This window comes from Drosophila guanche, unplaced genomic scaffold (assembly GCF_900245975.1).
Source record: "Drosophila guanche unplaced genomic scaffold, DGUA_6, whole genome shotgun sequence".
Classification (NCBI taxonomy): Eukaryota; Metazoa; Arthropoda; class Insecta; order Diptera; family Drosophilidae; genus Drosophila; species Drosophila guanche.
The window spans coordinates 2,514,289-2,528,549 of NW_022995751.1; the positions used below are offsets into that span (position 1 = coordinate 2,514,289).

The 14,261-nt window shown below is 48.5% G+C and overlaps 4 protein-coding genes across 5 annotated transcripts; 1 reads left to right on the forward strand and 3 right to left on the reverse strand.

Annotated features, from left to right (window-relative positions):
• The first annotated feature begins 897 nt into the window (after positions 1-897).
• LOC117587264 (putative U5 small nuclear ribonucleoprotein 200 kDa helicase) lies at positions 898-7,887 on the forward strand. The gene is made up of 6 exons (XM_034277838.1): positions 898-1,054; positions 1,182-1,877; positions 1,938-6,681; positions 6,737-6,911; positions 6,977-7,259; positions 7,324-7,887. The coding sequence occupies exons 1-6, from the start codon at positions 1,010-1,012 to the stop codon at positions 7,807-7,809; spliced, it is 6,429 nt and encodes a 2,142-aa protein (XP_034133729.1). The 5' UTR covers positions 898-1,009; the 3' UTR covers positions 7,810-7,887.
• A 784-nt stretch (positions 7,888-8,671) lies between these two features.
• Positions 8,672-9,827, reverse strand: LOC117587268 (keratin, type I cytoskeletal 9). The gene is made up of 2 exons (XM_034277843.1): positions 9,569-9,827; positions 8,672-9,499 (listed from the first exon to the last, which is right to left on the reverse strand). The coding sequence occupies exons 1-2, from the start codon at positions 9,684-9,686 to the stop codon at positions 8,763-8,765; spliced, it is 855 nt and encodes a 284-aa protein (XP_034133734.1). The 5' UTR covers positions 9,687-9,827; the 3' UTR covers positions 8,672-8,762.
• Positions 9,828-10,519: 692 nt separating this feature from the next.
• Positions 10,520-12,174, reverse strand: LOC117587267 (E3 ubiquitin-protein ligase NRDP1). Its single transcript, XM_034277842.1, has 5 exons — positions 11,983-12,174; positions 11,778-11,920; positions 11,268-11,712; positions 11,038-11,203; positions 10,520-10,977 (listed from the first exon to the last, which is right to left on the reverse strand). Exons 1-5 carry the CDS (start codon positions 12,097-12,099, stop codon positions 10,874-10,876), a joined length of 975 nt encoding a protein of 324 aa, XP_034133733.1. The 5' UTR covers positions 12,100-12,174; the 3' UTR covers positions 10,520-10,873.
• A 429-nt stretch (positions 12,175-12,603) lies between these two features.
• LOC117586862 (group XIIA secretory phospholipase A2) lies at positions 12,604-13,759 on the reverse strand. Of its 2 annotated transcripts, none has more exons than XM_034277157.1 (3): positions 13,600-13,759; positions 13,360-13,543; positions 12,604-13,272 (listed from the first exon to the last, which is right to left on the reverse strand). In XM_034277157.1, the coding sequence occupies exons 1-3, from the start codon at positions 13,687-13,689 to the stop codon at positions 12,836-12,838; spliced, it is 711 nt and encodes a 236-aa protein (XP_034133048.1). In that variant the 5' UTR covers positions 13,690-13,759; the 3' UTR covers positions 12,604-12,835. The 2 variants fall into 2 exon arrangements, with proteins under 2 accessions (XP_034133048.1, XP_034133050.1); XM_034277159.1 differs by having other exon boundaries at positions 13,360-13,519; positions 13,600-13,756.
• Between the last annotated feature and the right edge of the window lie 502 nt (positions 13,760-14,261).

Consider the following 14,261-nt stretch of genomic DNA (forward strand, 5'->3'; position numbering starts at 1 on the left):
ATGTATATATGTACAATAAGCGTTAGATCTACCTACATATATTATATTATATTATACATACAAACAAAACAACAAACAAAAAGTGGGATGCAACTAGTTTAGTGTAAGAGTAATGCAATCAAATCGTTTTGAGATCGATTTAATTAGTTCGGCCAAAGCGTTATATGTATGGATAATTAGCTTAACATAGCGTCCACAGCGACATCGATTCGTTTCCGAGCGTTTGTTTGTGTGTAAAGATCGTGGATTTGAATGAATTATATATGCTATATACATATATGAATATGAATCAAGTTGCTAGGAAATAAGTCACCAAAGTTTGTACATAAAAACTATATCAAAATGCAGTTAAAATAAAGAAAGCATTTCAATTGATCTTAATTTTTCTTTCCTGATTTACAGGAGCAATGCAAGTGATATTTAATGTTATATGAAGCCCCGAATGGCCAGTCTTCTATCCAAATGGCATTCCATTTTAATGCAAATCCGTTAATTCTGTTTATAAAGATTGTGAGATTTCTCATTTGTGTAAAAAGATATGAAATTCTATTGTTATTTTTTCAAAAATGATAAACACCGGCAAATATCGATAGAGACGATGAAATCTGTGTCTCTGTTATTAATTTACATACTGAACAAACAGCTCCCTTGTCTTGAAAAATGCAAAAAAAGATTTGTAAAATATAAGGTCCTAAGGTACCATCCAATAAGAAGGATTAATTATAATAAGTCGAATTGATTCTTCAATCGGATTATATTAATGTTTTAGTGTTAAAAGTCTTTGCAAGGTAGTAATATCAAATAGAAGATCAAAATCTAAGAATATGATTAAAGATACGGTATATTTTAAACTATTTTGGTATATTTTTGCGGGTCTGACGGTAAATTTTATCGATAACACCGGTCACACTGAAAGCGGCATATTTCACGATTTTCGGAAAAAACAACTAAAATAGGTTAATTAGACTTAAATTAAGCAATAAAAACCTAAGTGAAACGATAAACAGTCATGGCGGATGCCGCTGCACGTCAATTGCAGTACGAGTACAAGGCGGTAAGTACCAAACGAACGGAGTACCAAATTTTCACACCTCCATGCGGCGTCTTCTGTGCCTGTGGCAAAAGTTTGTATGAACATTTTGCAAACATTTCATAAATGTATTTTTGGTGTGTGTTTTCAGAACTCTAATCTTGTGCTGCAAGCCGATGTACGACTCATCGAGCGTCCACGTCGGGATGAGGCCACTGGCGAAGTGTGCTCCCTGGTGGGAAAGTTGGATGGCACGCGGATGGGTGACCGGTACCAACGCACCAAGCCGGAAAAGACAGAGGAGCGGAAGGTGAAACGGCAGAAGCGTGACGAGGCCCAGTACGATTTCGAGCGCATGAAGGGTGCCACTCTGCTGTCCGAGGGCATTGACGAGATGGTCGGCATTGTGTACCGCCCAAAGACCCAGGAGACGCGTCAGACCTACGAGGTGCTGCTGAGCTTCATCCAGGAGGCCTTGGGCGATCAGCCCAGGGACATCCTGTGTGGTGCGGCCGATGAGATCTTGGCTGTGCTGAAGAATGATCGGTTAAAGGATCGCGAGCGCAAGCGGGAAACGGACAGCCTGCTGGGCGCTGTGACAGACGAAAGATTCGCGTTGCTGGTGAATCTGGGCAAGAAGATCACAGACTTTGGCAGCGATGCCATTAACGCCCTGACAGCCACCACCAACACTGAGGAGCAGATTGACGAGCAGTACGGCATCAATGTGCAGTTCGAGGAGTCCGAGGAGGAGAGCGACAACGACATGTACGGCGAGATACGCGACGATGATGTGCCCGATGAGGGCGAGGAGGCGCGCATTGATCACACCCTGCACGCAGAAAATGTGAGTATATCTAGCAGAGACTTTGAATTGATGTTGATGAAAAACTTCCTTGCTCCACAGCTGGCCAATGAGGAGGCTGCCAGCAATGTGAAGAAAGATCGCATTCTGCATCCGCTGGACATCGATGCCTACTGGCTGCAGCGTTGCCTGAGCAAGTTCTACAAGGATGCCATGGTGTCGCAGAGCAAGGCGGCGGATGTGCTCAAGATTCTTAAGGATGCCGCCGATGAGCGTGACTGCGAGAACCAGTTGGTGCTGCTGCTGGGCTACGATTGCTTTGACTTCATCAAGCAGCTGAAGCTGAACCGTCAGATGATCCTCTACTGCACCATGCTGGCCTCGGCCCAGACGGACAGCGAGCGGCAGCGAATACGCGAAAAGATGCGCGGCAACACGGCACTTGCGAAGATCCTGCGTCAGCTGGACACGGGTAAGTCGGAGGAGCAGGAGGAGGGCGAGACGCGTGCCGGTAAGCGTGGCAAGGGCGACGCGGAAGATGGTGGCCCAGCGGCGGCCGGTCAAGTGGCTGGCGTGCGGCAACTGCTGGAGCTGGATGAGCTGGCCTTCACCCATGGCTCCCATTTCATGGCGAATAAACGCTGCCAGCTGCCCGACGGCTCCTACAGGAAGCAGCGCAAGGGCTACGAGGAAGTGCATGTGCCGGCCCTCAAGGCTGTGCCCTTCGACGACAACGAGGAGCTGCAGCCCATCGACAAGCTGCCCAAGTACTGTCAGCCCGTCTTCGAGGGCTTCAAGACGCTGAATCGTATCCAGAGTCGCCTGTACAAGGCCGCCCTGGACAGCGACGAGAATATGCTGCTGTGCGCCCCCACCGGAGCGGGTAAGACGAATGTGGCGCTGCTCACAATGATGCGGGAGATCGGCAAGCACATCAACGAGGATGGCACCATCAACACGCAGGACTTTAAGATCATTTACGTGGCGCCAATGAAGTCGCTGGTGCAGGAAATGGTCGGAAACTTTGGACGACGTCTCGCGTGCTACAATCTGGTCGTGTCCGAGCTGACGGGCGACCATCAGCTGACCAGAGAGCAGATAGCCGCCACCCAGGTGATTGTTTGCACGCCAGAGAAGTGGGACATCATCACCCGGAAGGGGGGAGAGCGAACGTTTGTGAGTCTCGTGCGACTGGTCATCATCGATGAGATTCATTTGCTGCACGATGAGCGTGGTCCGGTGCTGGAGGCATTGGTGGCCCGTACAATTCGGAACATTGAGACAACACAGGAGGATGTGCGACTGGTGGGACTATCCGCCACGCTGCCCAACTACCAGGATGTGGCCACGTTCCTGCGCGTGAAGCCCGACAAGGGTCTCTTCTACTTCGACAACAGCTACCGGCCCGTGTCCCTCGAGCAGCAGTACATTGGTGTGACGGAGAAGAAGGCGCTGAAGCGCTTCCAGGTGATGAACGAGATCGTCTACGAGAAGACGATGGAGCATGCGGGACGGAATCAAGTCTTGGTCTTTGTCCACTCCCGCAAGGAGACGGGCAAGACGGCACGAGCGGTGAGGGACATGTGCCTGGAGCAGGACACCCTCGGCAGCTTCCTCCGCGAGGGTTCGGCCAGCATGGAGGTGCTACGCACGGAGGCCGAGCAGGTGAAGAACTCGGAGCTGAAGGAGCTGCTGCCCTACGGCTTTGCCATCCATCATGCCGGTATGACGCGCGTTGATCGTACCCTGGTGGAGGATCTCTTTGCGGATCGGCACATCCAGGTGCTGGTCTCCACGGCCACACTGGCCTGGGGTGTGAATCTGCCTGCCCACACGGTCATCATCAAGGGAACGCAAGTATACAACCCCGAAAAGGGACGCTGGGTGGAACTGAGCGCATTGGATGTGCTCCAGATGTTGGGTCGTGCCGGCAGACCGCAGTACGACACCAAGGGCGAGGGCATCCTCATAACGAACCACAGTGAGCTGCAGTTTTACCTGTCGCTGCTCAACCAGCAGCTGCCCATAGAGTCGCAGTTCATCTCGAAGCTGCCGGACATGCTCAACGCAGAGATTGTGCTGGGCACAGTGCAGCATCTGCAGGATGCCGTCAACTGGCTGGGCTACACGTACCTGTACATCCGCATGCTGCGTAATCCCACTCTCTATGGCGTCTCGCACGATGCCATCAAGGCGGATCCACTGCTGGAGCAGCATCGAGCGGATCTGCTGCACACGGCCGCCTGTTGCCTGGAGCGCAGCGGTCTTGTCAAGTACGAGCGCAAGACGGGACACTTCCAAGTCACGGATCTCGCACGCATTGCATCCCACTATTATCTGACGCACGAGACGATGCTCACGTACAACCAGCTGCTGAAGCAGACACTCAGCGAGATTGAACTGTTCCGCGTGTTCTCGCTCTCCTCGGAGTTCCGTCACATTTCGGTGCGCGAGGAGGAGAAGTTGGAGCTGCAGAAGCTGATGGAACGCGTGCCCATACCCATCAAGGAGTCCATCGAGGAACACAGCGCCAAGGTGAATGTTTTGCTGCAGGCGTACATCTCCCAACTGAAGCTGGAGGGCTTTGCCCTGATGTCGGACATGGTCTTCATCACCCAATCGGCTGCTCGTCTCATGCGTGCCATCTTCGAGATTGTCCTCACGCGTGGCTGGGCCCAGTTGGCGGACAAAACGTTGACGCTGTGCAAGATGATTGACCGGAGGATGTGGCAATCGATGACACCGCTGCGCCAGTTCAAGAAGATGCCCGACGAAATAGCCAAGAAGCTGGAGAAGAAGCACTTCCCCTGGTCCCGGCTGTACGACCTGGAGCCCCACGAGCTGGGAGAACTGATACGCGTGCCAAAGCTGGGCAAGACCATACACAAGTTTGTGCATCAATTCCCCAAGCTGGAGCTCTCCACGCACATTCAGCCCATTACTCGTGGCACTCTCCGCGTAGAGCTGACCATCACCCCAGACTTCCAGTGGGACGAGAAGGTGCACGGCGCCTCGGAGGGCTTCTGGGTGCTCATCGAGGACGTTGACTCGGAGCTGATCCTGCACCACGAATTCTTCTTGTTGAAGCAAAAGTACGCACAGGATGAGCATCAGCTGAAGTTCTTTGTGCCCGTGTTTGAGCCCCTGCCACCGCAGTACTTCCTTCGCATCGTCTCCGATCGCTGGATTGGTGCCGAGACACAGCTGCCCGTCTCGTTCCGCCACTTGATCCTGCCAGAGAAGAACCTACCGCCCACGGAGCTGTTGGATTTGCAACCGCTGCCCATCAGTGCGCTGCGTCAGCCGAAGTTCGAGTCGTTCTACGCGCAGCGCTTCCCACAGTTCAACCCAATCCAGACGCAGGTCTTCAATGCCGTCTACAACAGCGACGAGAATGTATTTGTGGGTGCCCCAACGGGCTCTGGCAAGATGACAATCGCAGAGTTTGCCATCATGCGACTGTTCACCACACAGACGGAGGCACGCTGCGTCTACCTGGTGTCCGAGGAGGCGCTCGCTGATCTGGTCTTTGCCGACTGGCACCTCAAGTTCGGGGCACTGGACATCAAGGTGGTGAAGCTGACGGGCGAAACAGGAACGGATCTAAAGCTGATTGCCAAGGGACAGTTGGTGATTACGACGGCGGACAAGTGGGATGTGCTGTCGCGTCGCTGGAAGCAGCGGAAGAATGTCCAGTTGGTGAATCTGTTCATTGTCGACGAGCTGCAGCTGGTGGGCGGCGAAGAGGGACCCGTGCTGGAGATCGTGTGCTCCAGGATGCGTTACATAAGCTCGCAGATCGAGAAGCAGATCCGAATTGTGGCCCTGTCCGCCTCGCTGACCGATGCCCGGGACGTGGCCCAGTGGCTGGGCTGCAATCCGAATGCCACCTTCAATTTCCATCCCAGCGTGCGGCCCATTCCGCTGGAGCTGCACATCCAGGGCTTCAATGTGACGCACAATGCCACGAGAATCGCGACCATGTCGAAGCCTGTGTACAATGCCATCCTCAAGTACAGTGCCCACAAGCCGGTGATTGTGTTTGTCTCCTCCAGGAAGCAGGCGCGTCTTACGGCCATCGACATACTGACGTATGCTGCCTCCGATCTGCAACCGAATCGTTTCTTCCACGCCGAGGAGGAGGACATCAAACCCTTCCTGGAGCGCATGACGGACAAGACGCTGAAGGAGACCCTGGCCCAGGGTGTGGCCTACCTGCACGAGGGCCTGTCTTCTTCGGATCATCGTCTGGTGGAGCAACTCTTCGACTCAGGCGCCGTGCAGCTGGCCGTCGTCTCGCGTGATCTCTGCTGGGGCATGAGCATCTCCGCACATCTTATCATCATCATGGACACGCAGTTCTACAATGGCAAGAATCACTCGTACGAGGACTACCCCATCACGGATGTGCTGCAGATGGTGGGTCGCGCCAATCGGCCCAACGAGGATGCAGACGCCAAGTGTGTGCTCATGTGTCAGAGCAGCAAGAAGGATTTCTTCAAGAAGTTCATCAACGAGCCGCTGCCCATCGAGAGTCATCTGGATCATCGCATGCACGACCACTTCAATGCCGAGGTGGTGACCAAAACGATTGAGAACAAACAGGATGCCGTGGATTACCTCACCTGGACATTCCTCTACAGGCGACTCACGCAGAATCCCAACTACTACAACCTTCAGGGTGTCACACATCGCCATCTGTCCGATCATCTGTCGGAGTTGGTGGAGAATACGCTCAGCGATTTGGAGCAATCCAAGTGCATCAGCGTGGAGGATGATATGGATACCCTGCCGCTCAATCTGGGCATGATTGCGGCCTATTATTACATCAACTATACGACAATTGGTAAGTGGAGAAAACCCATCAGGGAATTGTACCTAAAATGTCTTTCTGCCCACAGAACTCTTCAGTTTGTCGCTGAACAGCAAGACTAAGGTGCGTGGCCTGCTGGAGATCATCTCATCGGCAGCGGAGTACGAGGATGTGGTGGTCAGGCATCACGAAGAGCAGGTTCTGCGTACCCTCTCCCAGCGACTGCCCAACAAGCTGACCGGTCCCAATGAGACGGCACCCAAGTGAGTTACAATCCTCCCCCTCATCTCTGTTTTGTTGCCTAACATATCTCCCCTCTCCGCCTCAGATTCAATGATCCGCATATCAAGACTAATTTGCTGCTCCAGGCACATCTTTCCCGACTGCAGCTGGGACCCGAACTGCAGGGCGATACGGAACAGATCCTGAGCCGTGCGATTCGTCTGATACAGGCCTGTGTGGATGTTTTGAGCTCAAACGGTTGGCTGTCGCCTGCTGTGGCTGCCATGGAACTGGCACAGATGGTCACCCAGGCCATGTGGACCAAGGATTCGTATTTGCGGCAATTGCCGTACTTCAGTGCAGATATTGTCAAGAGATGCACTGAAAAGGTATAATTAAGAAGCATGTCTCAATATTCCCGGCCCCTTACCCATTCTCTTGTGTTTTTTATAGAAAATCGAAACCGTCTTCGACATCATGGAGCTGGAGGATGAGGATCGTACGCGTCTGCTGCAGCTCTCCGACACACAGATGGCCGATGTGGCACGATTCTGCAATCGTTATCCCAACATTGAGCTCAACTATGAAGTGGTCGACAAGGATCGCATCAATTCGGGATCCACCATCAATGTGGTGGTTCAGCTGGAGCGCGAAGATGAGGTCACTGGACCCGTCATTGCGCCCTTCTTCCCACAGAAGCGCGAAGAGGGCTGGTGGGTTGTTATTGGTGATCCAAAGACCAATTCGCTGCTCTCCATCAAACGCCTCACGCTCCAGCAGAAGGCCAAGGTCAAGCTGGACTTTGTGGCCCCCAGTCCGGGCAAGCACGACTATACCCTGTACTACATGAGCGACTCCTACTTGGGCTGCGATCAGGAGTACACGTTCTCCATCGAGGTGGGCGACTTCCAATCGGAGAGTGAGAGCGAGTCGGATTAGGGCGCAGGTTAAGTTATGCTTAAGGAAAAATATCGATGCACCATAAATACAATAATATGTAACCATTTTGTCAATCAATTAAAGGCCAAGTTTTTACGAATTAAAAAGGAGTCGTGGCTCGTCCTGATCAGACAATAATTGGCAGAGTTACCATGAGTTGATTTACGACACAATTCGCACATTTGAATTTAGCGCCAATAAAGCCAATTCAAAAATTATACGGTGGCGCCCTCATGTTGTCAGGGGAAAATTCTCGAACTAACCAAATTTAGTTCTATCAGTGGCCGTCAATGTAGGTCGAAAACAGCGGCGCCACTGTGCATGATTTCAAGTTCCATCAAATTTACGAAAAAAATATCGCATACTTTTAATGTTAAACCATAGCATACTTTTGCGTTTGAATCTTAAAATTTTGTTGATGACCCCCAAAAGTATGCCATGGTTTACCATTAAAAGTATGCAGACATTTTTTCGTTACTTTGATGGAACTTGACATCATGCACAGTGGCGCCTCTGTTTTCGACCTACATTGACAGCCACTTATGGAACTAAATTTGGTTAGTTCGAGAACTAATCGCTGACAAAATGAGGGCGCCAGAGTATACTTTTTGAAAAGAAACAAAGGTTGCACCCCATAACAAAAAAACGTTTAATTTACAACTAAAACAAAAGCAAATATTGTTGTACAACCATTGTATTTTTGTTGTACAACAAGCCAGTTTTCTGTTGCTGCTTTCTCCTATTTGCTATGTGGGCCGATCGGGACATGTGACGGCTTCCTGTGATGGGAAAAATCCTTTCTCTGTTGGAGTCCATTTTTCATTTTCTTTTTTCTTGCCCCTATCCTTTCCCAGAAAAATGATTTAGTTTTTAAGACATCCTTTTTAATTCTTCAATATATATTTATTTTCACACAGAAAAATTTAATGATCTGACTTGATCTGACCTAAAGCTTAGCGGCTCACAGACACCGCTGCACCGTGACTGTTTCCCTGGTTGGCCCCGTTGTTGGCAAAGCTATTGGTAGAACTGAAATTGATCGTCTGGCCATTGGGCAGCTTGTACACCTGACTAAGCGAGGCTCCAGCGGCATTGTTGCTCCCGAATGGATTAATGTTCTGCGACTGGGTTGCTGTGCTGGCGGAGGAGGCGCCGAAGGAACCATTAGCAGTCTGCGACTGGAATCCCTGTGCCTGTGCATTGGCTGCCGAGGAGCCGGCATTGAGCCCGTTGTTGTAGTTGCTGTGGGCAGCGCCATTGGAGACAGACTGTTCTTGGTTAAAGCCGCTGGGGCCCAGTGGACCGAGTGGATTCAGCTGCACATTGGCATTGGCATTGCCGCCATTGGGTCCGGCACCAACATCAACGCCGGCCTTAGTTCCTCCAACTCCTGCTGAGGTGCCTGCCTGAGTGTTACTGCCGCCGAATCTTTGGTTGTTGCCTCCGAAGCCGCCACTGGGATTACCACCAAACCCGGCGCCAAAACCAGGATTTCCTGCATATCGGTCACCAAAGCCAGGTCCACGGCCTCCACGGCCACGCTTCACCCGCTTGTGTGTCGCATAGATGCCTTGCAGAGCGGAATCTTCCGAATCTGCCGAACGCACACGTCTCGTCTGCTGTGTAGCCTTAGGCTTGATGTAAAGAGCAGACTCCACAACCACTTCCTCAATGGTGGCACCTTTGTATGCTGCAAAATGATTAGAAATTAACATTAAATCATATAACGAATCATTAATGGATTTTATTTTACACTTACGGAACTCGTCTTCGACCGTCTGGACCTGCTTCTCGTTGCGCTGCCTTAACTGAGGTGCTGCTGATGCAGCTCCCAGGCAGACGACACCCACAATAAGTAGCAAAATTGACAAATTCATTTTGGCTCTGTTCCCCGGACACGTCCGCTAGCTACGAAGCTTCAATAAAAACTGTTTGAAAATCTCTACAAATCTTCGCCTTTCTGCGATCAACTCTCACTTTTCAATCGCCACACGAGGGACGTCCCCTGATACGATCTCGCTAATGGTTTCTATCAATAATTACAAATATTTTTCGGCAAATCGAATATATACATAAAGATTTTGGCACGAGTAACAGGCAGAAAGATTAAATAATTTTTTATGTTATGTAGGAAAAAAACTAAACGAAACGATACGAAACGGGTGTACAAAAGCCGAAACCGGTTTTCCAAATTGCCTTTTTGTTGTATTTGTTCGTAAGAGTAAAGCTCATGGAGTGGAGTGGAGGAACTAGTTTGGCTTTTTCTTTTGTTTATTTTGTTTGCCCCTGCTGTGGGCTTGATTTCCTTTTCTGGAAACAGATGTTGCTCCACCACCCCACCCAGAACTTTACAGAGGCGAAGAGAGAGAGAGAGATGGATGGATGCCCGTGCGTACATATGTGTGTGGGAGCATCCCAGTGAACTTATTGATTAGGGGAGATTTCTCAATCTCTTCCACTTGAGTCGAGTCGAGTGGCGGCTGTATTTGAATAAATCTTTTATTATTACTTGCTCCTGGTTTAAACTAATACAAGTATTAATAATAATTTCAAAACTTCGAGTAAAATGTGCTCTCTAATAGGAATCGAAACACAAATTAAGACACTCACATGGTCCGAATAGAGGGGAAAGTGAACAGAGAACAATAACAAATTGAGATATTTTTTTTCTTCGTTGAGATCGCTTAATTAGAGAAATAAAATAATGTTGTTGTTGTTGTTGATGTTCTTGGCTTTTAGGTGTATAATCGTGAGGAATAATTTGTTACAAACTAAATGGAATAAAAGAAACAACGATCCGAAATAGATGTACGTATGAATAAATGTTTTTTGTACAACTTGAAAGTCGTCATGAGGCGCTTGAACGGTATGATAATGATAATGGTATTCCTATTGATCATCCTTCGAGTGAGAGCTTTTTCTTAGTCCCAAGGCTACACGAGACGCTGATCGACGATTTCAATGCTTAAACCTAATTGTTAAGGAATCAACAAAACTGAGCACTGCTGGGGGTGGGGGAATTATTGTGAGAACTTGACCTAAGATAAGTAGTGGTAGTGGCTGCCTATTCAATGCCATGGGCAAAGATCATAACCAAGCCCGGATCGATCATCACGTCCTCAGTCATGTGTAGGTTATCGCAGCTCAGCACGAGCACAGCTTGTTTGCCTGTTGGGGGATAGGGAATTGTCTAGGGGCTTGTGTGGAGCGGAACCTTCACCCACTCACCTGGAATGCGCCGACAGATGTAGTTATCATAGATTCTGCGGTTATTTTGACGCGTTTCTAGCGAGCTAAGGCCTCGCGGCCAGCGTCTCTCATGGCAGAACTCCATTAAACTATCCAGAATGTGTGGTGGACAGCCCGACTCGGACAGAGCGCGCTTGATCATGAGCTGTAATGAATCGCAGACATTGTCAGCCTAGTTGTAAACACCATCTCTGTGTATAGACTCTCACTTGCAGTGCATCATCGGGCGTAGAGATCATTCCTCCCCAGCGAGTGACCCTGGCTCGGGGCAGGGCGCTGCTCCAGCGAATAACCTCGTCACGCTCCATCTGGTCGGCTATCGCGCGCATGGCCGGATTGGATACGCGCATGGCACGCATAAAGTCCTTGAACAGCTGCAGCTCTCTTTTCAGTTCATTGATGGTCAGCTGCTGGTCAGTTAGCTCCGATTTGAGCTCCCCCATTTTCTCCGTTTGCTTGACAATCAGCGTGCGCAGCTCCCGCACGCAGTTGTGGTCTTTTAGCTCGTCCTTGGGTATGTCGAAGCCACAGCCTTTTTCACAGGGAAAGGGACGCTTCGGATTGTGAATGCAGTCCTCCAAATGGGAATTATATATGTCTAGTTTGAGCACAGCGGTGCAGCCATACGGTGCATTGTCACAGGTAATTGATAGTCTGAAAGTGAAAGAGTTAATTGGGTTACAGGCGCAAGCAGAGGGTGGTCGGTCATTCGTTCTCACCTGGACAGTAGGTTGCGCAATATACGAGGCACGGCACGTAGATTCGCTGTCGTCAGAGCGTTGCGATCCACAGGGCACGTGGGCTGCCGTGTCAGCCATTCGTTGATGCACCCGCGACAGAAGGCGTGCTCGCACATGACAGCCTGCAATAGCAAAAATTGTGAGTTGCACTCGGAGATCAATCTCGTTCGTGGGTCAAACAAACCTGCAGCGGATCCTCCAGTACGCCAGAGCAAATGGGGCATGTTAGCTCCTCGTCCACTTCTCCCTGAAATCGATTGACATCGTATCCCATGTTAGCCTTGGGTTGTGTGCATAGCATAAAGACACAATTTTAATAAATCATTTTTTGTGAAGATTGCAAAATTTTTTTTGTTGCGCTTGTGACCAGTGTGACCGCGGAATTATCGCTAAAATATACCGACAGGCTCTCAAAAATATACCGAAATAAACCCTTGCATTTTCAAAATATACTGTAAATATACCGTGAATCTTAAATTCTTTTCCTCGATTTTGATATTCCATTTAATATTACTAGCTAGTTAAGAGTCTCCGCGCTAAAACTTTAATTTTATCCGATTTATCAATCAGTTCTCCACACGATTGGCTAGTTCTTACGACTTACGACTGTGTTGGAATGTGTACAAATTAAGTTTCAAACTAAAAATTTAGTTTTGATCAAATAGCTATAAGAACAATGAAAAAAATACTGCATTTTGGTATTTGTCTTCTGTATGTAAAAGCATGTAAATTATTAACAGAGACACATGTATGATAACTGATTTCATCATCGAATTGTTGAAGTTCAAACGGATTGTTTTGACCATTTTCATTGGTTAGAATATCCACATATTTATTGGGGAGTGTAGATACTTTCTTTGGTTTATAAATACAAAAATTCGTCAGATAAGGAAGCCCAATTTCCATTAATGGCGGGAAATGGGCTCCGCTTCACTAAAAACCAACATGAAACGAAGTTTAACGACAACATTCAACACAAATGTTCTTAATTATACGTCTGTCCTCTAAGGCTTGTGCGTCTATAAATTAGCTAAGTGCTATATCTCGTTGCGATCTTTCCAGCCAGACTTCTGGCGCTGCTGCTTTTCCTTGCTGTTTGCATACTTGTTGCCATTGTAGGAGCTTGCTTTGGCTGGGGCACAGTAGCAGGAGCGCTTCTGTGAGTCCAGAAACGACCGGCAGCCGAGGGTTAGTGTACCCGTGAACAGCATCTTGGCAGCGGCTTTGCAACCCTTCGTCATCAGGTCACTGGTCAAGGATTTCTCATAGCTGTCGCAGTACTTGTAGAGACACCGCTTAAAGTCCAGGTCACACAGCTCCTTGTCACTGTTGCACGTATCGTAGCAGATATCGTGGTCGTTGCAGCATGTCTCCATCTCCACTGCCGGCAGGTAGTCCGTGCTTATCCGCAATCCCAGCGAACCGCAGCCATCTGCGGTCGGTGTGTAGAACTTATTCTGAACTGCTCGAGGTGCTGCAAAGCCACAAGACACACGTCAGTTGTCATAGTGTATCGAGAATTTACATAATGCGAACGCAATTTGCGTCACAGTACCAGTACCTGGGCCCCCTCCGTCTGGCGGTGGACACTGAAACACACAATTCTCCTCCACGGCAGCATCGAACACCTCGTGGACGGTGCGAAACTTGCGAACAACCGTGATGAGATTCTTGAACACGTCACCGAAGATTGCCTCGGCTGCAATAATAGCATCCCTTAGCTGTCCAGAGGGGAATACAAACACTGGGCATTAAGTAAGGGCGAAGAGTGCATTGCAGTTCCAAGTGACCGCTCACTTACATGGACAATTGTGCTTGATCCGTAGCCGGAGTAGGCGTATGTGAGAAATGTCAGCACATATATGGCCACTTTCATCCACGAGAACTGCATCTTGAGTTTGAATTAGTGTAAAACTAATATTTGACCACGGAAAAGATATAAGAGCGTTTTTTTGTTTGTTTTTGTTTTGAACAGCTGGTTACCGCGGACTTATCGATCAAATATACCGCACGACCATCTACAAGATTCCTTCTCATTTTTCAAATATACCGTACTCTTAAATATTCCTCGATTTTTGTGTTCTATTTGATTTTACAAGCTTGCAAAGACTTTCACCACTGAAACAATAATTGAATCCGTTTGAATAATCAATTTTGAATATCATAAATACTCTTTTTTATTTGATTGTATATCTTATGACCTTATATTTTACAAATTTGTATTTGAATTTTGAACAGCAAGACCATCTACAAAATTCCTTCTCATTTTAAAAATATACCGTAAAATGAAATCATTTCCCCGAATTTGATTTTATACTTAATGGTATTAGCTAGATAGGTTTCTCAGCGCTAAAACTATAAATTTATCCGATTTATCAATCAATTCTCCACAAGATTGGCTAGTTCTCATGACTTTTTTTCATGACATTGTTTAGAATATAAGGATCAAACTAAAAAGGTCAA

Coding starts and splice junctions, on each gene's coding strand:
- LOC117587264 (XM_034277838.1), top strand. CDS start 1,010: ATGGCGGATGCCGCTGCACGTCAATTGCAGTACGAGTACAAGGCG. Junction 1,055..1,181: donor TGCAGTACGAGTACAAGGCG/GTAAGTACCAAA, acceptor GTGTGTTTTCAG/AACTCTAATCTTGTGCTGCA. Junction 6,912..6,976: donor CCCAATGAGACGGCACCCAA/GTGAGTTACAAT, acceptor TCTCCGCCTCAG/ATTCAATGATCCGCATATCA.
- LOC117587268 (XM_034277843.1), bottom strand. CDS start 9,686: ATGAATTTGTCAATTTTGCTACTTATTGTGGGTGTCGTCTGCCTGGGA. Junction 9,500..9,568: donor GACGGTCGAAGACGAGTTCC/GTAAGTGTAAAA, acceptor ATCATTTTGCAG/CATACAAAGGTGCCACCATT.
- LOC117587267 (XM_034277842.1), bottom strand. CDS start 12,099: ATGCTATGCACACAACCCAAGGCTAACATGGGATACGATGTCAATCGA. Junction 11,921..11,982: donor TACTGGAGGATCCGCTGCAG/GTTTGTTTGACC, acceptor TTGCTATTGCAG/GCTGTCATGTGCGAGCACGC. Junction 10,978..11,037: donor CATCTGTCGGCGCATTCCAG/GTGAGTGGGTGA, acceptor ATCCCCCAACAG/GCAAACAAGCTGTGCTCGTG.
- LOC117586862 (XM_034277157.1), bottom strand. CDS start 13,689: ATGCAGTTCTCGTGGATGAAAGTGGCCATATATGTGCTGACATTTCTC. Junction 13,544..13,599: donor GATCAAGCACAATTGTCCAT/GTAAGTGAGCGG, acceptor ACTTAATGCCCA/GTGTTTGTATTCCCCTCTGG. Junction 13,273..13,359: donor GCCAGACGGAGGGGGCCCAG/GTACTGGTACTG, acceptor GTGGCTTTGCAG/CACCTCGAGCAGTTCAGAAT.